The 23,728-nt window shown below is 40.2% G+C and overlaps 1 protein-coding gene across 10 annotated transcripts in view; it reads left to right on the top strand.

Annotated features, from left to right (window-relative positions):
- Positions 1–23,728, top strand: part of rbm25b (RNA binding motif protein 25b) — a 142,111-nt gene that overhangs the window by 98,113 nt on the left and 20,270 nt on the right. For all 10 annotated transcript variants that reach the window (XM_041214071.1, XM_041214070.1, XM_041214069.1 and 7 more), the window contains 9 exons: positions 6,678–6,761; positions 9,308–9,648; positions 10,020–10,134; positions 10,560–10,649; positions 12,894–12,967; positions 13,059–13,209; positions 14,334–14,652; positions 15,321–15,595; positions 19,422–19,520. In XM_041214071.1, coding sequence (XP_041070005.1) covers positions 6,678–6,761; positions 9,308–9,648; positions 10,020–10,134; positions 10,560–10,649; positions 12,894–12,967; positions 13,059–13,209; positions 14,334–14,652; positions 15,321–15,595; positions 19,422–19,520 — 1,548 coding nt within the window. The remainder of the gene's footprint in view (positions 1–6,677; positions 6,762–9,307; positions 9,649–10,019; positions 10,135–10,559; positions 10,650–12,893; positions 12,968–13,058; positions 13,210–14,333; positions 14,653–15,320; positions 15,596–19,421; positions 19,521–23,728) is intronic.

Below are 23,728 nucleotides of genomic sequence, written 5' to 3'. Positions count from 1 at the left end.
CTTCATCTGTTCCCAGCCTTCTAGCCCTTACGAATGCTTCCCTTTTCTTTTTAACTAATCTCACAATATCCTTTGTTATCCAAGGTTCCAGAAACTTGCCATACTTATCCTTCATCCCAGCAGGAACATGCCTGTTCTGAATGCTTATCAACTGACATTTGAAAGCCCCTGACATGTCAGTTGTTGATTTGCCCTCAAGCATCCGCCTCCAGTCTCGATTCCTCAATTCCTGCCTAATATTGTTATAATTAGCCTTCCCCCAATTAAGCACCTTAACCCGAGGACTCCTGTTATCCTTATCCACCAGTACCTTGAAATTTACTAAATTATGGTCATTTTTCCCGAAATGCTCCCCTACTGAAACTTCGACCATCTGGCCGTGTTAATTCCCTAATACCAGGTCCAGTATTGCCCCTTCCCTAGTTGGGCTATCTACATATTGTCTCAGGAAGCCCTCCTGGATGCACCTTACAAATTCTGCACCATCCAAACCCCTAGCACTAAGTGATTTCCAGTCAATATAGGGAAAGGTAAAATCACCCACCACAACAACCCTATTGCTTTTACATCTTTCCAAAATCTGCCTACATAACTGTTCCTCAATCTCCTGCCAGCAATTGGGGGGCCTATAGCAAACCCCCAACATTGTGACTGCGCCCTTTCTATTCTGGAACTCTACCCATGTTGCCTCGCTGCATGAGCCCACTGAGGTGTCCTCCTGTCGTACAGCTGTGATATTCTCCTTAACCAGCAGTGCAACTCCCCCACCTCTTCTACGTCTCTCTCTATCCTGCCTGAAACATGACCTTTTGTATTTTGTCTTGCCCTACTCTGTTTGCTGTTTGACATCTAGGGGAATCTATATTTGGGAATCCCACCCTTTTTCTTCATGAAACATATTTGTTCTGAACCCTCTACCGTCCCCCACTGCTCGGACAATGAGTTACGTACAAGTAGTTGTTTCCAGTCCACTTTTGCTAAATCACATCTCAGTTTCACAAAGTTTACCTTTCCCCGGTTTAAAACTTTTATTCTTGGTCCATCTTTTCCATAACTGCTCTAAATCAAATTGAATTATGATCACTACCACTAAAATGCTCTTCCACAGATACTCCTTCCACATGTCTGCCTCATTTCCTAAAACTAAGTCCATACCTGCCCCTTCTGTTGTTGGGCTGGCTACATACTGGCTTAAAAAGTTGTGAATGCGTTTTAAAAATCCTGTGCCATTCGCCTTTTACAATGACTCTATCCCAGGGTTTTCACCAGGTTTCAGTTGGTAGCACTCTTGCCTGAGTCAGATGTTTGTGGTTTCATGTCCCTTTCCAAGACTTGAGCATAAAATAAAATAAGGCTGACACTTCAATACAGTACTGAGGGGCTGCTGCACTGTTTTTCAGAAGAGACATTAAACCAAGGCTCAGTCTATCCTCTTGGGTGGATGTAACAGTCCCCATGGCCCTATTTCAAAAAAGAGAGGAGAGATCTCTGGTGTCCCAGTCAATATTTATCCCTCAATCAACATCTCAAAAAAGATTATCTGATCACTACCAGGTGCTTTGTGGGAGCTTGGTTTGTGGCAGCATGAATTGGCTGCCATGTTTCCTACATTACAACAGTGAATACACTTCAAAATTACTTCATTGAAAGATGTTACTTAAATGCAAGTCCATTTTTTCAGTGTTAGGGCAGTGCCATTGCTTTTGTACAAGAAAAGATTATAAAAGCCTAGTTTGGCTATCCATTTGATGGCCTTCTGAAATGCTGAGTGGAGAAATGAACGACCTCCTTCAACAAATTTTACTGGTCAGATTAACGTGATGTATTACATGGTCTGGGACATGCCACATTGTCTTGGGCAGGCCCTGTGCAGATTTTGTTGAGCACTGTCTTTGGGGGAGGTTGAAGCCAGGGACCTCTGCTGCTGTTAGGTCAGTGATGATAGTCCATGCACCCCAGGAAAATGCCTATCTGGATAGTGAGATAGTGGGTTGATACCAATTTCATGACTGTTAGCTGCTGTTCCCTAGAATGGCCAATGTGATTTGAAGTGCCTTCTTGGTAGGCTTTCTAAGTCTTCATGAATGGAAAGGCTGCTCCGGTCATGACTTTATCCATCTCATGGAGCCTGATGGCTTTGTGATGAATGGCAGATGGGCAGTGTGGGACAGCACTAGAATTGTACTGTAATGCCAAATTTAATCAACACTGCCATTTCCCCCATGCCTCAAACCTCTACCTTTCTTTCCTTTCATGCCTCTTCTAAATACCTTGTACTCCAGAATATTTAATGCCCAGTCCTGCCCTCCTTCGAGCCAGGTGATTGGGAACTTGCCAGCAAATGTTGTTAAGACGACGGCCAAATGTCTCCTTGCCTGAAAAACACGAAAGCATTCAACTTGCCAAACAAAGATCCCTTTCATGGTCTCAGCCACTTTAAAAAGGCCCTAGTCCTGTTTTTTGCCTGCCTATGACCCTCAAACAATAAGAGCTAATGCAGTTTCACAGAAACTGACACCTCATCTCTGAAGAGACACTAATGATCCCCTTTGCGTTGCAGAGACCAAACTCACAGAACTATACAAAGGCCATCTACATTTCATAAGCCAGACCTGGCCAACCAGAGCCAATTTTTCTGCTAAGACCCTGCAGCCGAACCTCCCTTTAAGATTTAATGGTTGGAACATAAACAATCTCAGGGACCCAGACAAAGGGATATACACCCTTTGTCAAAGCCAGAGTGAAGAGATGGGAGTCATGTGACACCTCTAGCTGGTGGAACTAGTAATACTGCCTTGTAGTACTGAAAGCCTTTAGCCTGCCATTTTTCAATCTACCTAGCAGCTGCACAGAAAAGGGCTCTGCCTAGGCTGAATACCTGGCCCCATCTACACTTTCCACTGGAGCTTCTGTACCATGGCCTCCTAGACTGATTCATCTCTGCATGCCCAGCTCTTCATGGAAGTCAACTCCACTGGGAAAGTAAATTATCCAGCATCAGTTTTTAATCTGCTGACATATGTGAAGCAATACTTCATTGGACTTTGGTTCTGAACTCCAGACACATGAAACAATAATTCTTTTTTCTGTGGCCTTTGCCCTGTAAATCTTACTTTCCGCTATACCTCCTTTACTGTGTGCGTGCGCAGGGGACTACATCACGAGAATCTGTGTAACTCTCAGCTAATGCTTTGAGTTCATCCTATCTTGAGTTTGCTGTGGGATTATTAATGGAAAATTGGATCACACCAAACTGAGGGGTTGGGAAGCACCCTACCACTTAGGAAGGCAGAAACAAATCAAAGCACCTTTCTTTTTACAGGTGCGTGGTGAGTGGAAAAATCAGGGCTGTTTAAATTAACCACCTCCTATCCATAACACTGACTGTACCTGCATACTAACTTTGTGATTCATATGCCAGAACACACACATCCTTCTGCACCATCGAGTTCTGTAATCTTTCTCCATTTAAAAATGATACTGCTTTTCTATTCTTCCTGCCAAAGTGAAGAAGTTCACATTTATCTACATTATACTCCATCTGACAAATTTTTGCCCACTTACTTAACCTGTCTATATCCCATTACAGATCCCACTGGCACTCTTATTAGTTACAGCTTGCCAATCCGAAAAAGACCCATTTATCCCTACTCTCTGCTTCCTGTTAGCCAACCAATCCTTTATCCATGCTAATATGTTACCCCCTACACCATGTGCTCTTAACTTGTGCAGTAACCTTTTATGTGGTACCTTATCAAATGCCTTTTGGAAATCGGTACCACATCTACCAGTTCCCCTTTATCCACCTTGAATGTTACTTCGTCAGAAAATTTTAATAGGTTAGTTAAACATGATTTCCCTTTCATAAAGCCATGTTGGCTCTTCCTGATCACATTTGTGATTTTCTAAGTATCCTTAATAATGGACTCCAGCACTTTCCCTATGATGGATGTCAGGCTAACTGGCCTACAGTTTAATGCTTTCTGCCTCCCAACTTTCATGAATAAAGGTGTTACATGAGCTATTTGTTGATCCGCTGAGATCATTCCAGAACCTAAGAAATTTTGGGAAATTGTAACCAATGCACTTGCTATTTCTATCACTTCTTTTAAGACCCTAGGATGCAGGCCTTTTTGAAAGTTGATAAATCCCCAGGGCCTGTTAATCTACATCCCAGAGTACTAAAGGTGGCTGCCATGGAAATAGTGCATGAGCTGGTTGTCTTCTTCCAAAAATCCAAAGATTCTGGATCAGTCTCAGCACATTGGAGGCTGGCAAATGTAACCCCACTCTTTAAAAAAGGAGGGAGGGAGAAAACAAGGAATTACAGACTGGTTAGCCTAACATCAGGGAAAATGCTAGAGTCTGTTATAAAGGATATGATGACAGGACACTTAGAAAATATCAGTGGGATTGGACAAAGTCAACATGGATTTATGAAAGGGAAATCATATTTGACAAAACTACTGGAGTTTTTTGAGGATAGTACTAGCAGAATAGATAAGGGAGAATCAGTGAATGTGGTGTATTTGAATTTTCTGAAAGCTTTTGATAAAGTCCCACATAAGGGGTTAGTGTGCAAAATTAAAGCACATGGCATTGGGGTTAATATATTGGCATGGATTGAGAATTGGTTAGCAGACAGGGAGCAGAGAGTAGGAATAAATGGGTCTTTTTCGGGATGGCAGGCAGTGATGAGTCGGGTAATGCAAGGATCAGTGCTTGGGCCCTAGCTATTCACTATATATATCAATGATTTGGATGAGGGAACCAAATGTAATATTTCTAAGTTTGCTGACGACACTAAACTTGGTGGAAACGTGAGTGGTGGTGAGGGTGTTAAGAGGCTTCAAGGCGATTTAGATGGATTGAGCAAGTAGGCAAATATATAGCAGATACAGTATAACGTGGATAAGTGTGAAGTTATCCACTTTGGTAGGAAAAATAGAATGGCGGTATTATTTAAATGGTGATAGATTGGGAAATGTTTAATGTACAAAGGAACCAGGGTGCCCTTGTACACCAATCACTGAAAGCAAGCATGCAGGTGCAGCAAGCAGTTAAGAAGGCAAATGGCATGTTGGCCTTCATTGCAGGAGGACCTGAGTGTAGGAGCAAGGATGTATTACTGTAGCTTTACCTGGCTTTGGTGAGACCACACCTGGAGTATTGTGTGCAGTTTTGGTCTCTTTACCTAAGAAAGGATATACTTGCCATAGAGGGAATGCAGCAGGAGTGAAGGTTCACCAGACTGATTCCTGGGATGGCAGGATTGTCGTGTGAGGAGAGATTGAGCCGACTAGGCCTGTATGCATTGGAGTTTAGAAAAATGTGAGGGAATCTCATTGAAATATATAAAATTCTGACAGGGCTGGACAGACTGGATGCAGGGATGATATTTCCTCTGGCTGGGGGTGGTCTAGAACAAGGGGTCACAGTCTCAGGATATGGGGTAGGCCATTTAGGACTGAGATGAGGAGAAACTTCTTCACTCGGTGGTCAACCTGTGATAGTATTCCACAGGTTGTCCACCCTGAGTGAAGAAGTTTCTCCTTATCTCAGTCCTAAATGGCCTACCCTGTATCCTGAGACTGTGACCCCTTGTTCTAGACCCCCCCTTCTCTACCACAGAAGGCTGTGGAGGCCAAGTCACTGAATATATTTAAGGAGGAAATGGATTTCTGGACTCAAAAGGCACCAAGGGGTATGGGGAGAGAGCGGGAGTTTGGCATTGAGATAGAGGGTTAGCCATGATCATATTGAATGGCGGAACAGGCTCAAAGGGCTGAATAATCTTCCCCTGCTCCTATTTTCTATGTTTAGGTCTAATAGTTTCCTTAGCACCTTTTCCCTGGTGATTGTGATTTGTTTGAAGTTCATCCCTCCCTATCACCTCTTGATTATCAAATATCTTTGGGAAATTTTCAAAGTCTTCTATTGTGAAGGCAGACGCTAAATACTTGTTCAACACCTCTGCCATTTCTTTGTTTTCTATTATCAATTCCCCAGACACTCTCTTTTAGAGGACCAACACTTGCTTTAGTTACTCTTTTCCTATTTTAAATGTCCTCTCAGATGAGTGTATAAGACTGCAAGACATTATTCAAAGATGAACAGTACCTTAAAAAAAACATTTAGTCAGTCACATTTCTTTGCTGTTTGTGTGACCTTTGCTTATAATGCACGTTTACTTCCATGTTTCCTATATTTCAACAGTGACTACAGTTCAAAAGTACTTCATCAATTTAAAGGGCTTGGTGACATCCCATGGTCAAGAAAGGCACTATATAACTGGAAGCCTGTCTTTATATTCTTTACCCAGGATCTTTACCTATACTTGATTGTCCATTCAGTTCAGATCTGGTAAAGGATTCATTTCAGCTCTGGTAAAGGATCGCTATCAAAAATATCAAATTAACCTTTGTCTGTATGGATACTATGGCTGGGATTTTTCAGCTCCAACGTGGCAGGTCCTGCTGTGGCGAATGCAGGAGCCATTCAAACTTCCATTCACCTCGGTGGAACCGGAAGACCCTGTCAGCACGCGGGGCCGGAAAATCCCGGCCTATGTATTTAGAGCCAACTCCATTTTAATTCTAAATGTGTCACTGGCACAACAAAGGACAAGTTGCAATTAAATGGTATGTTTTGGGTAACTATTCTGTTTTATTCTGTAGGATGATATAAGTGCAATGGAAATGGAAGAAGACAAACGAGACCTAATTTCTCGAGAAATTAGCAAATTCAGAGATACTCACAAGGTAGTACCAAAATTCACTATTCCTACAAATATAAGCACAAGAACTACAGGCACTTTCACTTTTTTTTAGAAAGCTGATAGTTCATTAAAATATTTGCTGTCATTAGCTTTTCTTTGTAAAATTGAAGCAATCAGAATTTTACCTTTGCAACCTTAAATATATGGATGGATGTTACATTAGGCCCATTTTAAGTTAGATAGCAGAAAATAAATTAATCCACAATGAATATATGAGCATATAATCTGATTTTTCTCAGGAGTACTTATAAATGAATTGTAAGGGGAAACATTTTTCATGTTTTATTTAGTCAGTATTAGTTTGAGTATCAGTGATAGACTAGTGGTTAATCTTGTCTTTTAATGCATTATGAGCTTAGTATTGCTTGTATTTAGCAACCTAGCACACTGCGAATTTAGCATCCTAGTAAAGGAATCAAATCTAGAAACTTGAAATTAACGCAAATTTGAGGAGGGAGAATGAAGTATAGAGCCCTGCTCCAGAACTGTTGGCTAGTGGAAAAGTAAGTGGTGTTATGTAGTTCTTTTGAATTGTAGGCATATATTTGAGCATTGAAGAAGCAGCTAGGGCAAGGGGAATCCAAAACAGGTACCATATAGCATGCATGGAATAATGTACATGCCCTTAAAGCTAATCTATTCATTGACCCCCACCATTATGATAGAGATCATATGGTGACTAAAGCAAGATGAACTCAGAACTTGTGAAAATGCATGGATAGGATGTAAGTATGAGCTTCAGTTTCTTTTTTATAAAATTCATGGATACCCCCTTAGAAATATGCAAAGGTGCAACTGGTCGTTCTTTAAAGTCTAGCTCGTTGTCATGACCTTGAGCAATCTCTTTATTTCTGTACTTGTGGTTTTAATGCAATCATTTTGACTATTGGGATTCTTTAATACTTGCACAGTCAACCTTTGCATGTTTTGATTCTTTTATATTGTAATGTATTTGCTGCAGTCTTTCAGACTGTTGCTGTCAGATGTTCAGTTTAACAGGGGGTGTCCATTTAGAGCACTGATGAGTCTGAAGAATATGAGGTAAGACCCAATAAGCTTATATCTTCTCCCTTTCCACTTTATTTTGCTTTTATTTTGCATTTGCTGTGTCATAAAGTCTTATATGTTTTAAATGTTTTCATTTAAACTCATTCCTTTTAAAACCACAGTAACTTAGTTTGAAAAGCCACATTAATGTTGAAGCAGCTTTGATCTTTTGTAGTGTACAGCAAAAAATATCAAATAGTAAAGTTAATTGTAATATTTTAATAGTTGAAATAAAAATTTGAAACGTTACATGCATTGAAAGCTCAAGGAATTAAACAAAATATTCAAAGGTGTGGGAAGCTAGAACTTGAAGTCTGCCTTTTTATATTTTCTTACCCGTATAAGTTTATGCTCGTAAAATGTACTCAGCTAAGAGGGATTTCAGACTTTTGTAAGTATGTAGAAGAATATATTTTTACTTCACACCAAAATATTAGCATTTAGGAAATTTCAGAGGTAAGTTCAAATAAATCCTAATATTTTGTTACACTTTAATTGACTGCCCATCAAATCTAGAAATTACCCTTTTTTGTAATTTTGCATTGCTTTTAACAAGAGGTTCCGGCATGTTTGTGCTTTGTGTATAGCTGGCACTGTTTAACTTAATATATCAGTAGTTTTAATAATTTATAAAAAACAGACTTGAAAATTAGCAGCATAAATATTTGCCCTGATCCTTTGCAACTTAATATTTAGAAGGAGCGTAGGACAGATTGTGCTTCTGCACTTAAATCATTTTGATATTTTTAAAACATAGTTTTGCATCTCTTTCAACATTAATTATGGCAGTTACATCAGTATATCTGGCAGTGGGTGGTGATGATTTTATTTAAATGTTTTGTGTTGCCTCATGCTGGTTGGATAAACTGATGTGTAGTAAAAGCTTTCTTTTCGCTATTGTTTGCTGATTTGAGTCATTGGTGACCGATCGACAACAAGAACCTTGAGGTAAGAACCTGTGTTTACAATTGTTTAATACTTTTGAATTGTTGTATGTTGTAATTTTTCAATTTACTATGTTTAATTATGAAATAGGGATGATGTGTTGTATGTAACATATAATTTGTAAAAGTTGCTTTTTTAATGTGTTGGCACAGCTTGGTCGTTCTATTACTTGTGAACAATTTACTTGCTCTTCCCAGACACTTAGCTTTTAGGCAATGTTAATCCAGTCATGACGGTCCAAGTCCTAGCAGACCACTGTAAGTCAAATCACTTCCAAGGATGGATTGTAGTCTATTGATGTTTTCATTTTCTTGTAGGAATTCTGGACCTTAAAGTTTTCATTAAAATTTGAATTTCTTATCAGTACTGTAAATGATCATCTAAACTGTACAATACTTTCCTATAATTGGCAGGTTCTATGTCAACTTGCGCTTTTTCTGCACAATAAATATGATCTTGTGATTAATGCATTCTTCTTTAAAGCATTGTGTTTCAGAATTGCCTCTAATGGCTGAGGATTATTTTGTTAATTTTTAGAAACTAGAAGAAGAAAAGGGAAGGAGGGAAAAAGAAAGACAAGAAGTTGAAAAAGAAAGAAGAGACAGAGAAAAAGAACGTGAACGAGAAAGGGAAAGGCGTGAGAGAGAGAAGGAACGTGAAAAAGAAAAGGAGCGGGAACGGGAACGTGAGCGAGAACGTGAAAGGGAGAGGGAACGTGAGCGGGAGCGTGAGCGGGAACGCGATCGAGATCGTGACCGCGATCGTGAAAGAACCAAGGACAAGGAAAGGGAGCGAGACCGAGAAAGGGACCGAGAACGGGATAAGGAGAGAGAAAGAAGCCGGGACCGGGAAAGAAGCAAGGATCGTAGTAGATCTAGGTTTGCGCTGAATTTTGTAAAAGTATTTTACATTATGTTTCAAAATTAGATTATATTTTGCAATTTCTCTCTTGGTGTAAGTCCTATTTCATTTGCTAATTTGAAAGTAAAATCATTGAAATTCACTCTGTCATTTAAGAAAGCAGGGAGGATGAAAACTTTCAGGATATTGTTGGCTCCCCCCGATCTTTATAATTGACTTTTTTTATTCGTGGGCATCGCTGGCCATCGCCTCCCCAGATTTGTCTCCTGTATTGAGCATGTCAGGTTACATGACGGTGAGGGCTATCACAAGGGCCCAGTTCCATTATTGTGTGCTTAAAAGGAGGACATGTCAAAATCAGTTGCTTGTGTTTCATTTAAATTTGCAGAGAGAAAAGCCGAGAAAAGGAGAAAAAAAGGGACCGGGAAGAAGATGAGGAAGAAATGTATGAACGTCGGAAACTAGAAAGGAAACTCCGTGAGAAGGAGAATGCTTACCAAGAGGTAACTGTTTTGAGATTAAAGGAATTGATCTTGTGGGAATTCAAAATCAACACTACCGTAGTAATGGTTATGTATGTTTGAAGTTGAGGCATCTGTGTTGGGTTAGAGTTGAAGCACATTTATTTGATTGTTCTGTATTTCATCTTGGGAGTGGTTGGTCTTAAATGTGCCCAACATTGGAAGCACCCTCTGTTCCCAGAACAGAACAAAAGCTGACAATAAGTCAGATATGTTTTGGTAAAACCTTTGCAATTAAGTTTTATTTCAAGATTTGAAATGCTTAATGATGTTAGATGCCTTGGTATTAAAGTGCTACACCACTTGTACAAGCACACTTAACTAGAGATGTTTGTGAGATTAGTTTCTGCTTCATGCCATTGAATTTTGAACTGCTGCTTTTATTAATTTTTGACCTTTTGATTCAGCGTCTTAAAAATTGGGAAATAAGGGAACGGAAGAAGGCAAGAGACTATGAAAAGGAAGCTGAAAGAGAGGAAGAAAGAAGAAGAGAAATGGTGAGTGTGGCGTGATGGGGTTTGTGAACCTCATTATGCCAAAGCCCCAAATTCTCTCTCCAAGAATGACAACATTCCCAGCAATTTTACTCTTTTTAAAATTGGCTTTACTTCTCCTGGCTTTGTTGATTTTATGACATAGAAACTTGGAGCAGGGGTAGGTTTTTCGGCCCTTCGAGCCTGCTCTGCCATTCAATATGATCATGGCTGACCCTCTATCCAATGCTATATTTCCGCTTTCTCTCCATACGCCTTGATGCCCCTAATATCCAAAAAGTTATCAATTTCTTTCTTGAATATCCTCGGTGACCCGGCCTCCCCAGCCTCCTGGGGTAGAGAATTCCACAGGTTGACCACCCTCTGAGTGAAGAAATATTTCCTCACTTCAGTCCTAACTGGCCTGCCCCGTATCCTGAGACTGTGGCCCTTGGTTCTAGACTCCCCAACTAGGGGAAACATCCTCCCTGCACCCAGTCTGTCTAGTCCAGTTAGAAATTTATATGTTTCAATCAGATCCCCTCTCATTCTTCTAAATTGCAATGAATACAGGCCCAGTCGAACCAATCTCTCCTCATACGACAGACCTGCCATCCCCAATATCAGCCTAGTGAACCTTTGCTGCACTCCCTCTATGGCAAGTTTATCGTTTCTTAGGTAGGGAGACCAAAACTGCATGCAATACTCCAGGTGTGGTCTCACCAAGGCCTTGTATAACTGCAGTAAGACATCCCTACTTCTGAACTCAAATTTTCTTGCAATGAAGGCCAACATACCATTTGCTTTCCTAATTGCTTGCTGTACCTGCCTGTTTACTTTCATTGACTGGTGTACAAGGACACCCAGATCCCTTTGTACATCCACATTTCGCAATATATCACCATTTAAATCACCATAACATGACCTTGCTTCTCTTCCTGCATATGATTTCAGTCCTTCACTTGGCTTGGTGCTCAGCCCCCATGAAAGAGTCCCCAAAGCTGGTTTAGAAAAATTGTGCAATTGGTGCTGGAACTGGGGCCAAGTCAGGGAGCACACTTAAAGTTGATGAAAATAGTGGGGCATCAGTAGAAGAGAAAGGCAAGGTGAGCAGGAAATAGATGGGCACAGACAATCTTTGGTGAGTGGGACAAGTAAGGGGTCAAAAAGAATATAGTGGTTTGTAGGAATTGGGTATACACGTGACGAGTAAATCAAAACAAGGTGAGATAGCAGTTCATGATGTATTTTAAATAGTTGCAGGGAGCTTTAGGATGGTGTGGGGGTGTCTGAAGTTGAAAACATAGGATATGTGTTAGGATTGAGAGCACATGTACAGTTAGAATGAGTGAAGGTCTGAAAAATAGTTGCATTATGCCTTCAAACACCAAGAAATCAGATTTCAGTCCTGAACTCCCTTACACGTCATGCTCCACTTATCCTACCCGAAATGAAAGAGATAATGCAAGGAGCAGACAAAATCTGAGCCAAGAGTTAAGTACAAGACAAGAGTAAGAGAGATCGCAGTTGAACAAGTGACACAAACAGCAATAGCAAAGTGAAGGGATTGTAAGAAATACTCCATCATAATATGTAAAACACTGATTGACAATATTAACAATGTTTGCAATCTTAGAGGTGATTATTGTATGTGTGCAAATTAAACTTGCAATTCTGTTAGGCAGAGCTTTTGTGCAGATAAAAAGAAGAATTCAACAAACTAGCAGTTTTTGATCTCTTTGCAAAGCCATATTGAAAACATGATTTATTACTTGCTTAGCAATATGGAACTAAGCCATACACAAAAGAAGCTTGCATGTTTGATTCCTTGTCTGTATTGAGTTTACTGATCTTGGCAGTGATGATGATTAAATGCATTCCTGCGTGTTCACTTTGTGTCATGGGGCACTTATCAATGCGCCTAGAGTGATGACTCCATTCTCCACAAGGAGATTACTTTCCTTCAGCCATGGTGCTGAGTTGGAGATACTGAGGACAAGAAGCCAAAACAGATCAATTTTGGCCAGTCTTGTACTGCTTGTAACTGGCTTTAGGTGCCAGTGACACCTGAGGGAGCAAGCTATCCCACTACCCTTCAGTGAAAATGCAAAGTGCGCTGCTGGAAAGGAGGATGAAAGTAACTCAGTGACTTTTTTGGAATTGGAGGTTTGGTTTTACTTGTTAAACATTCAGAACACAAAACCTATTAATAGCAAACCTTTTGGCTATAAAATAATTATAACTTAAATGCAATGTTATTCTTCACAGGCAAAGGAAGCAAAAAGACTGAAAGAATTTTTGGAAGATTATGATGATGACCGAGATGATCCAAAGTATTACAGGTAAATCTAGCGCCTCTCAATCCTGTGCAACATCAGGTTACGTTTTGGTGTCTTATGCATTATGTGAAATTGTTTCCTTGTTGAATCTTAGAGGGAGTGCTTTGCAGAAGCGCTTAAGGGATCGAGAAAAAGAAATAGAAGCTGATGAAAGAGATCGCAAACGAGAGAAGGAAGAGCATGAGGAGATTCGACAGCGTTTGCTGGCAGAAGGGCATCCTGACCCAGATGCTGAGCTTCAAAGGGTAAATCACAGCTGAATATTAGTCACTGCCTAACTTAATGTGCTGTTCTGGATGTGCAACTGATAGGAATCATTACAAATATTGCAAACAGAAGTATTTTAATTAACATGTAAAACATTAAAGCTGCCATACTATTTCATAACTTGTACTATTGTTTGGAAAGCTAGTGAAAGGGGTGGCTTGATTTCAGCTGATAATTTAGGAAAAAAATGGTTAATTTACACTAGGAGTTCACATTGCGAAATAGATATTTGGAGGCAGTACTTGTCTCAAGTTCTTGAACTTGGCAGAGCAATTGTTTTAAGAATGTAGCTGATTGAATTCATCTTTTTAAGTTGGATCTATCTAAAGTTTCACCTGAGAAAGAAAAACTTTTGAATGATGGAGCTCTGCCCCCATCACCCCTTCCATAGCCAAAGAGCCAACCAATTCGCATTGTAGCATTTGTATATTTAACCTACTACCTGTAATCAGAAACACCTCAAAATATGTGAGCTTATTAATAGCCATGAAGCTTTTTATTCACTTCTAGGGAAATTTCTGTCAGCATCCTTTGTGAATCTATAACTTACTACAATACTAATGGGGCATAATGTAGATGTAACTAGGCTTGCTTAACTTGGTACGGAGGTAGAAGACAAATGAACAACCCCCAATGAAAGACACACTTTGCTTATGAATGGAAATGTTGAACAGATGCTTATGAAAATTACTCAAATCTGTTTAGTTCCTTGTTTGAATGCTATTAAATGCCTAGCTAGGAAGAAGACATGTGTAATAGAGCTGATTCATCTATGTGAGCCATACATTCTGTTCTGCTGTAACCTTTCTGGGCAAACCCATGGTATGCATGGCAAGGCATGAATTTGCACCATTGACAGATGATAGCAGGGAGAATGGAAGAACCTGAGTTATTCTGATGGCTCAGTGAGTATGTCCACAATAACTTAGCCACACAGACAAAGTCCCTGGTTGATAGTGTTAGCTGATGACCTTGGGAGTTGAGAAATGTCCCCTCAGGAAATTAGGTACCATGATGATGTAGTTTGTGTGGTTTTTGGGAAGAGTGGACTTGATGTCAATAACTCTTGTCTTGTTGCATGTTATCATCATATTGCGAACAGATGGAACAGGAAGCAGAGAGGCGGCGGCAACAGCCAATCAAGCAGGAGCCAGAATCGGAAGAAGAGGAGGAGGAGGAGGAGAAGCCAGAGAAAGAGGAGCGACGAGATGAAGAGGAGGAAGAGCCAGAGCAGAAACCCTGCCTTAAACCCACCTTGCGCCCTATTTGTTCTGTCCCCTCTGTTTCATCAGCAAGTGGAAATGCTACACCCAATACTCCAGCAGATGAGTCTCCCTGTGGCATTATTATTCCACATGAGAACTCTCCAGATCAACAGCAAGAAGAGCAGCGGCCTAAAATAGGACTGAGCCTCAAATTAGGTTAGGCACTATAAGTTAACATATATAACTTGCTGCTGGTCATGAATTTTTTATGAAATTGCCTTTTCTCATTCATAACATTTTAAGCAGCATTGTTCTTTTACTTTTGGGATCTGGATTCAATTCAAGCACAGCCTAATAAGATAAATCTTCTGGCTGGATGGGCGCTGTGTAAAATGAGTTTGGGAAATCTTGGACCAGTTACTAGTGGCCATGAGCTCATGGTGGAAAGCTGGCACAAAAAATAGCACTGTTGGTTAAAAAAGCCCCCAAAACATTCGGTATGGTAAATAAAGATGTTTGGACCAACGTATTTGCGGTGCTGCTCAAGTATAGTGCAGAATGGAGGAAGCTTTGCTCTGCATTGTGCTTATGGTGGGCAGTGAGGACTTGATAGCTGACACCAAGCCCTCATAGTGGGAAAACTTCCACTTTCCGATGTGGCGTCCTAAACGTTGAAGAGCAGGAAGGTATACAAACAAATTATCCTTGCAGCATTTTTACCAGGCAGTTCACAGGCTGCCTATGTTCAAATAATTAATGTTGAACACACGATTTGATTTGTGATCTACATTTAATGCTAACAAACAATGCTAGTGATATGGTCCCAACCAGCACTGAATTGACTAGTGAATCTGAACCTGATTTTTATTCCTTTTTCTGTTCAGGTGGTTCCAATAGTCCGAGTCAGACAATTTCAGTCAAAAGAAAGAAACTTCCGGTTGATAGTGTTTTCAATAAGTTTGATGATGAAGATAGTGATGAAGTTCCTCGTAAGCGGAAACTTGTCCCATTGGATTATTCCGAGGACGAAAAGGGTGCCTCTAAGGGAAATGTAAATACTGAAGAAAAACGAAAACACATAAAAAACCTGATTGAGAAAATCCCAACAGCTAAGCCAGAACTCTTTGCATATCCTCTTGACTGGTCTATTGTGGACACGGTACGCTTCTCTACTTTTATTTGTGAGACGTGTAACTGGTAAACATGACAGTAGCCTATCCATTTCCCAAATTGTTGGAGAATACTTGTGAAGAGAAGTATAGGTTGTACTGTTTTGACATTGTTGATGCATAAATGGAGCCAGTGGCTCGTTTAAAACATATTCTGCTCTGTTTACTGTAGTGGCTCAAGAGACTAACCTACTACTGTATAGATGTAAATTCAATAAATCATGCTGTTGAGATATGAGAGTGAACAAATGAATGGTGCAATGTGCTGCTGTACTAGGTCACTTTCTTAAACTATGTCAGATACTGGTTTGATCCCACAGTTGAATTCCTGCTCTCAGCAGGTTGTTGAGGCATCAAATGTAAATGCTGGCTAGGAGGATGAAACAACTTGGAATTCTTTGGCTCTTTGGGTTTATTCAGTTGATATTTTAGCCATACAGGAAATTCCTAATTGCAATCCTGGTCTAGCTTGTTGCTATGGTGGCAGTAGTACAACAATCGTCATCGGTGCTTCTTGGTTAGATGGGGCTATCTTGGTCAAGGTTTTCACTTCTGGTTGCTAGTATGATCTTTATTACCTCTGTCACTCCCTTCAAACAATGTATCTCAGAAAATTAATGGGCAAATTCCAACAAAACATAGTACACAGGGTATGACCCAATGAAAAACTGATTGGTTTTTGGTGAAGATGTGGATCCGGATCCTGGAATTTTTTTTTAAGGATCTGTTAACGTTGGGAGAGCGGGTGAATGGATCTTTTTTTAAAGAATTTTGTGGGTTTGTTTAATTTAGAATGTTGTTGATTGTTTGGAAATATTGTGAATTGTCTCAGCTGTTGTGGTGGAATTTGTCATAGCTGCCAAAATGTGAGCAGAGTTTTAAGAGCAGGCTGTTGGATGTGCATTGGCCTGAAGCCTCCCCAGTGAGATGGATAATAAAGATTTATTTTTTCACTTTTGTAGTTACAGAGCATCAACCAGGCAGTGAAAAGCCTCAAAAAAGAGCGACGTAATGGTTATATTGTTGAGTTAACACAGCATGGCAGAGGTACTGAATGCCCTCTTCACTTGATGAAATTATGCATTTGTGGATGCTGAATGAGGGCAGGGTTGAGTATAGCTGTTGACCACTGGTAAAGAGAGGACAGCCATGGGCCCTATCTCAGTAAGGAGTTAACATCATCAGAAATGGAGGGATGAAGATGGGCAAGGGTTAAATAACAACTTGAACTGATGGTGAGGCTGTCAGTGTGGGAAATCTGTGCATTAGTTACCTAATTGAAGCCTTTGAAATGGATCTTCCAGACTTAAAATGGAATAAGTACTAAATGAGCTGAACTATGTTTTCAATTAAGTCTTCGGTAGATGTGTGGCTGACATTTATTTCAACTTCAGTTATGATTTTGGAAAGGGGACAGGGTTGTGGGATCACGTTAAGAACAGCTTGCATTTATATGATTGAACCATTTCGAGGTGCTCCACAGAAGCAAATTAGGACAAATAGAAAGAAACCAGAGAAGAAGATATGAGGAGAGGTGACTAAAAAGCTTGGTCAAAGAGCTGACTTTAAAACAGGAGAAGGGAGTTGGAGAGGACAGGAGATTTAGGAAGAAAATTTCAGAGCCTGGGATTTTGACAGCTAAAAGCATGACTGCTAATTATGGGGCAAGAAGAATTTGGGATGTATACAAGACAACAATTGGCAGTTATATGGTTAGAGAACGTTGCAGAGATGAGGGCACAAGAGCATGATAGGTTTCAAGCACAAAATGAGAATTTTATATTTCAGGCTTTGGAGAACAGGAACCAATGTATGTCAGTGACCACAGAGGTGAAGGCTGACCAGGACTTGGATGCAGGTAGCAGAGAAAGAGGATGCAGGCAAAACAATTTTGGTTGTGCTGAAGTTTATGAAGAACAGGAGCTCAACCAGTTTAGCATTGGAATGGTCAAATCTGGAGGAGAAAAAGGCATGCCTGTGGATTTCAGAAGGGGATGGATGCAGGATAGATGTCTTTGTAATAGAGAGAGGATAGTGTTCGAAAGTGCAACCCTGGGTCAAATAAGGCACCTAGTTTGCAAACACTTTGCTTCAACCTGAAACAGTGGGCAGGTAGGAGCAATGGAATCAGTGGTGAGTGTTTGGAGATTGTGGCAGGGGGTAAAGGAGAGATGGCTTTGGTTTTCCACACATGTTGAACTCTAGAAAATTCCAGCCCACCCAGTGGGTGGTTGTGGGGTTGATCTCTCAGGTGGTGGTGAAGGGGGAGAGTTGGAGCTGAATGTATAAATAAATCTAATTTATTCAGTATTTCAATGAAGAATTTGGCAAGAACTTATTTTATCCAGCGAGTGGTTGGAATATGGAATTCGCTACTAGATGGTCACGTTGAGGTGACTATCATAGGTGCACTTAAGGGCACAGATAAACACACGAGGAAGAAAGGGATAGGAGGTTATGCTGATAAGGTAGGATGTGAGGAGGCTGATGTGCGGCATAATCCATTTGGCCTGTTTCTGTGCATTCTGCGTAATACAGCTAATCAAGGTCCTTAATGGGATTTCATTCCTGGTAGGTTGCCTTACCACTTGGTATGAGGCACCAGAGGGCCTCTTGTAGTTGTGGAGCTGCACCTTATTTTGAGCCATTGCCTCCTAATGGAGGAATGATGGAACACTCTGGGAGAGCTAAGTTTTTTGATTGCAGAACTTTGATTTTTTTTTCTTCTTTAACTTTCCGAACTGTCAAAATATTCTATGACAACAGCTTTTTGGGGTTTATTGAAAGAAACTGAGTTAAGCTTCTACTGTTAAAAGGGGAATTTCAGGCTTCAGCCTGCCCAGCTCATAATTTTTTATTCCGCAGTAAAATCAGTTTTATAATAGGCATGGTTTTATATCTGCCCTATGCCGATCTAGCAAACCACAAAGTTATATCAAATCACCACAAAGAACGAGACTGCAGCAATTCAAGAAAGCAGTCAACAACCACTTTCTGGGAAACTAGCTTTGGGCAATAATACTGGCGTTGCTAGTGACTCCTACAGCTCGAACATTAGGGAAAAGATGGATAATTTCCACTCAGAGCAAATTAATGCTGCTTCGGTGTAAACATTAATAACTGTTTGTTACCAAAAATGTCACTTTCAATTGACTAAAATGCTTGAGAAATTAGATCAGTCAACAAAGTTTTTTAATTTAATCGAGTAGGTTCATGAGCAGTTCTGTTAAGAACAAAAACTATGTACAGATTTTCTTCTTCCATTAGCATGCGGGGAAACAAAGTAAATGAAAAGTGCAGCTCTGTGTGATTCCAGTCAGCTAGTTCACATTAAAATCTGGGGTGATTCTTGCCACCAGTTTAAAAAAAATACCCCATTTGGAGATGTTTTCCTTTGCAGCATTCAATAAAAACAACAGTTGCAAGAAGTCAAATACTGAGTTATTTATTAAAATTAGAAGTTTGGAGTACAGTATTTCTCTATGTAAATTTCTCAAATTAAGTACTTGGCTGAGAGGTGGGGCAGGAGGGCTGTTCTGATGCATCTTTCGTACTAGTTTGGTAAAAGTTTATCTAAGACGTTGAGTTGTGTGCGTTTTCTCCTCTTTCCTTCTACCACTTAGAACTCAGGTATAATTGAGAACTCGCCACATTGAAATTTGTGAATGCAAACCCACCTCCTACACTTGTATACTATGTGAATCGATTGTATTAGAGGGTGTGTTGATTAATATGAACTGCAATTGTCATATATTTCTGGGTTACAGTTGAATATCATTATTTTAATTGTTCTGCCTTTGACTTTTCTTTTAACAGAACTTGATGGACCGACGCATTAGACCATGGATCAATAAAAAAATAATAGAATACATTGGTGAAGAAGAAGCAACATTAGTTGACTTTGTTTGTTCAAAGGTTAGTGATTTCAAGGTTTTTAAAAAAAAAATACATTAGTTTAAATCTCAGCCATTGCTGTGAAGTATGGGCCTGATGACCTTGATTGATTTTTTGAATGGGGGACTAAAGTAGTGGACAGAGGAATGTCAACGTGTGTCATTTGTGGACTTACAGAGGGCATTAGGTAAAGTTACTCATGAGAGACTGTTAGCTAAAGTTGAAGCTCATGGAACTGAAGGAAAAATATTGACCTGATTAGAAAATTGGGTGAGCGAAAGGAGACTGGTAAGTAGGACCTTACAGGTAATAATTTCCAGATTGCTCCTGATGTCACGTCCTAGTGAGTATGGAAATAGGACAGAGTAGATGAATTCGTGGCTGGATTCAAGAAGGAGGGCTTTAGATTCCTGGAACATTTGGACCGGTTCTGAGGGAAGTGGCTCATGAACATGCCAGACGGGTTGCACTTCAGGATAAGTGGGAGCAATGCTCTCACAGACTAATTTGCTAATCCTGGGAAGGATAAACTAACATAGCAAGGAGATGCTGAGTTAGGAACCAGAATGTGGCACTAGGAAAGAAAAACCAAGTGCACAAAAGATTGGGAGAGACAGATAGACTAAGAAATAGTAAGGTAAGGTGAGGTCAGAGTAACAGGGAATGCAATAAGTTCTAGATTGGGTTTGTAGTGCATATATGTAAATGCACAAAGTATGGTAAATAAGGTTGGTGAGTTGCAGGTGCAGATAGCCACATAGGAATATGATGTCATGGTGGAGACCTGGCTCAGAAAAGGACAGGACACAGCTACTAAATATTCTGCATACAGGTATTCGGGAAAGATAGGAAAGGAGGTGGTCTGGCAGTATTATGGATAGTATCACAGTGCTGAAGAGAGAGGATTCCTAGAGGGGTCAAGGATACAATCTGTTTAGTTAGAATTAAAAAAAGCAATGGAGATATCATTGCTCGAGGTGTAATCTGTAGAACACCAATCAGTGGGAAGATACAGAAGAGCAAATTTGCAAGGAAATTTCAGAGAAGTACAAAAACTATAACAAAAACAGAATTACCTGGAAAAACTCAACAGGTCTGGCAGCATCGGCAGAGAAGAAAATAATTGATGTTTCGAGTCCTCATGACCCTTCAACAGAACCCTGACGGTTCTGTTCTGAGGACTCGAAACATCAACTCTTCTCCGCCGATTCTGCCAGACCTGCTGAGTTTTTCCAGGTAATTCTGTTTTTGTTTTGGATTTTCAGCATCCGCAGTTTTTTGTTTTTACAAAAACTATAAAGTAGTTATAATGGGGATTTTTAATTTTCCTGCCGTAGGCTGCACATTTTTCCTTTTCGACAATGATCCAATTCTCTTTTGAATGCCTTGATTTAACCTGCCTCCTCCACACCCACAGACATTACAGATCCTAACCACTCCCTGCGTAAAAAAAAATCCTCATGTTGCCTCTAGTTTTTTTGCTACTCACCTTAAACTAGTGTCTGCTGGTTCTTGACCCTTCTGCCAATGGGAACAGCTTCTCCCTATCTACTCTGCCCATACTCCTTGTGATTTTGAACACCCCTAACAAACCTCCTCTCAATCTTCTCTAAAGAGAACAGCTCCAACTTTGCAAATCTATGAACTTAACAGTAGTCCCAAATCCCTGAAACCATTCTTGTTAAGGCCTTCACATCCTTCCTAGAGTGTGGTGCCTAGAATTGTATGCAATACCTCAGTTGAGGCCGAACCAGCATTCTATTCACCATAATCTTGCTTTTGTACACTCTGCCTCAATTTATAAAACCCTTAGAAGCCTTAAGTACACAAATCACTTAAGTCAATAAGTCTCTGTTCCTGCACCTTCTTTAAAATGTATTTATTTTATATTGCCTTTCCTTGTTCTTCCTACCAAAATGTATTGCTTCACATTTCTCTACGTTCAATTTCATCTGCCTTGATGTTTATCACTATCCTCCTCACAGTTCATAATATGTTTTTGTGAACTGTGATGAGTTTTGTGTTATCTGCAAAGTTTGAAATTGTGCCCAGTGCACCTGAGTCTAGGTCATTAATACATATCAAGAAAAGCAGCAATGTAACTTTTTTCATTCTTTCATGGGATGTGGGTGTTGCTGGCAAGGCCAGCATTTGTTGCCGATCCCTGATTGCCCTTGAACTTGAATGACTTGCTAGGCCATTTAAGAGGGCAAATAAGAGTCGACCACAAAGCTGTGGGTCTGGAGTCACATAAAGGCCAGGCCAGGTAAGTAGGGATGGCAGATATCCTTCCCTAAAGGACATTAGTGAACCACAATTAATGATAATTTCATGGTCACCATTACTGAGACTAGTCTTCAATTCCACATTTTTTTGTTAATCTGTGAAGTAGTTCAGCATTATCAGGCTTTGATTAATTGGGAAAAAGTAAAATTCTGCAGGTGCTGAACATCTTCGTAAAAGCAGAAAATGCTGGCTATATTCAGACCTGGCAGCATCTGTGGAGAGAGAAACAGATTTAACTTTCAAGTCCTTCAAAATTGGGAGAAGTTGCAAATAGGTTTTGAATAAATGAAAGGTCGAGTGTGGGAAGAAGAGCAAAAGGGAAGATCTACAAGGGAAGAGTGGAGGGCAGGAAAGATTAATGACAAAATATTTTATGATGTAAGGCCAAAGGGAGTGGTAATGGCACAAGATGTGTTTAGATGAGCTTTGAATGGGAGGATATCTGCCATCCAAAAGCAAAGTAAAGGAAATAGGAGAGAAGATAGAGAAAAAAACGAACCAGCAAAAGAAACAAAATGGAGGTAGAGGTTATGATCTAAAATTGTTGAACTCAGTGTTGAGTTCAGGCGGCTATAGAGTGCTGAGTTAAAAGATGAGGTGCTGTTCCTTGAGCTTCTTTGGAACACTGTAGCAGGCCAAGGACACAGCGATCAGATTGAGATCAAGGCAGGGGATTAAAATGAAGGCTCGGGATCATGCTTGCAAGCTGAATGAAGGTTTTCCACAAAGCCAGTCAGCTGGGAGACCCAATCTGGTCTCCCCCATGAGGAGCAGCGACGACAGTATACTAAATTGAAAGAAGTACAAGTCAATTGCTGTAACACTTGGCAGAAAATCACCTGTTGAATAAGGAGGTAAGGAAGGGGGCGCATGGTCAAGGTGTCTACCAATCACAGTGGGAGGGTGGGGGGTGGAGGGGAGCTCTCGGTTAAGGGAAAAGGAAGATGTAACAAAAGTGCTAGAATAGAATGTTGCATCGTCTGAACCGATGCAATGGAGACAGAAACTGGGGAATGATATCGAGTGCTTACAGGAAGCAGTGTATGAGTAAGTGGAGCCAAAGTAGTTATGGGAGTCAGCGGGGTTATAGTGAAATATTTGATTAATTGGAGCCATTTTTAACAGAAGGAATATGTTTAAAATTGAACCACTCAATCGTGTCTTCCTTTTGTCATCTAAAGTAGATACCCCAAGTTAGTACTTTGTGATATTTATTACAATCCCGTAGAGACCAATAACACTTAAAATGAAATTTGAATTTCCAATTAATAGCTAAAAAGGATGGACACGAGTTCACATTAAGATTTTCACTGTAACAAATGACTAAAAACACTTAACTAAACACTTTTTTGTAGGCAAACTATATTTTAAACTACAGAAAGGTGCATTTCCCTTTTATACATAGCACACATCGCACTCTCCATGGAATTACAATCCTTATTACAAACAGTCTACTGTTGCTACCATTTGCTGAATAGTAAGTTTGAGTGACCGCCTCAAGGCACTTCCCTTAGTTTTTGGAGAGTATCCAAATTCCACTACCAGTAGTAAAGCTTGCCTTGATGATTCGTCCCTTCTGGACAAACCTCCTAGAATCTCTAGATGGCTGCGGGATGTGTCTTTGACTAGAAACTTCCACATCCAGCTGTAATAATTTGTAAAACCAAACAATAACTTCTCTCTGCTGATCACCCAAATGCCGTCTGTCTGTGATATTCATTGATTTGAAGGGAAGCCTGTAACCGGAACTCAAAAGTGGCTTCCTCTGCATCCTTTCCTTAGGCAATGTGAATCCCATTGGCCTTATGTTTATAATGCCAAATAACTTTTCTGGACCCCAACTCTCTTTCATCTGAGAATTAAATGGATAGTTTACAGCACAATTGTTTGCAACCCAATACTTTTACCTTTCTGGATTTTGGGACATTTGGAGATTGCTGCCA

Source organism: Carcharodon carcharias, chromosome 20 (genome assembly GCF_017639515.1).
Source record: "Carcharodon carcharias isolate sCarCar2 chromosome 20, sCarCar2.pri, whole genome shotgun sequence".
Lineage (NCBI taxonomy): Eukaryota > Metazoa > Chordata > Chondrichthyes > Lamniformes > Lamnidae > Carcharodon > Carcharodon carcharias.
Note: the sequence above shows the minus strand (reverse complement) of the source record. Positions and strands in the feature narration are given on the sequence as shown.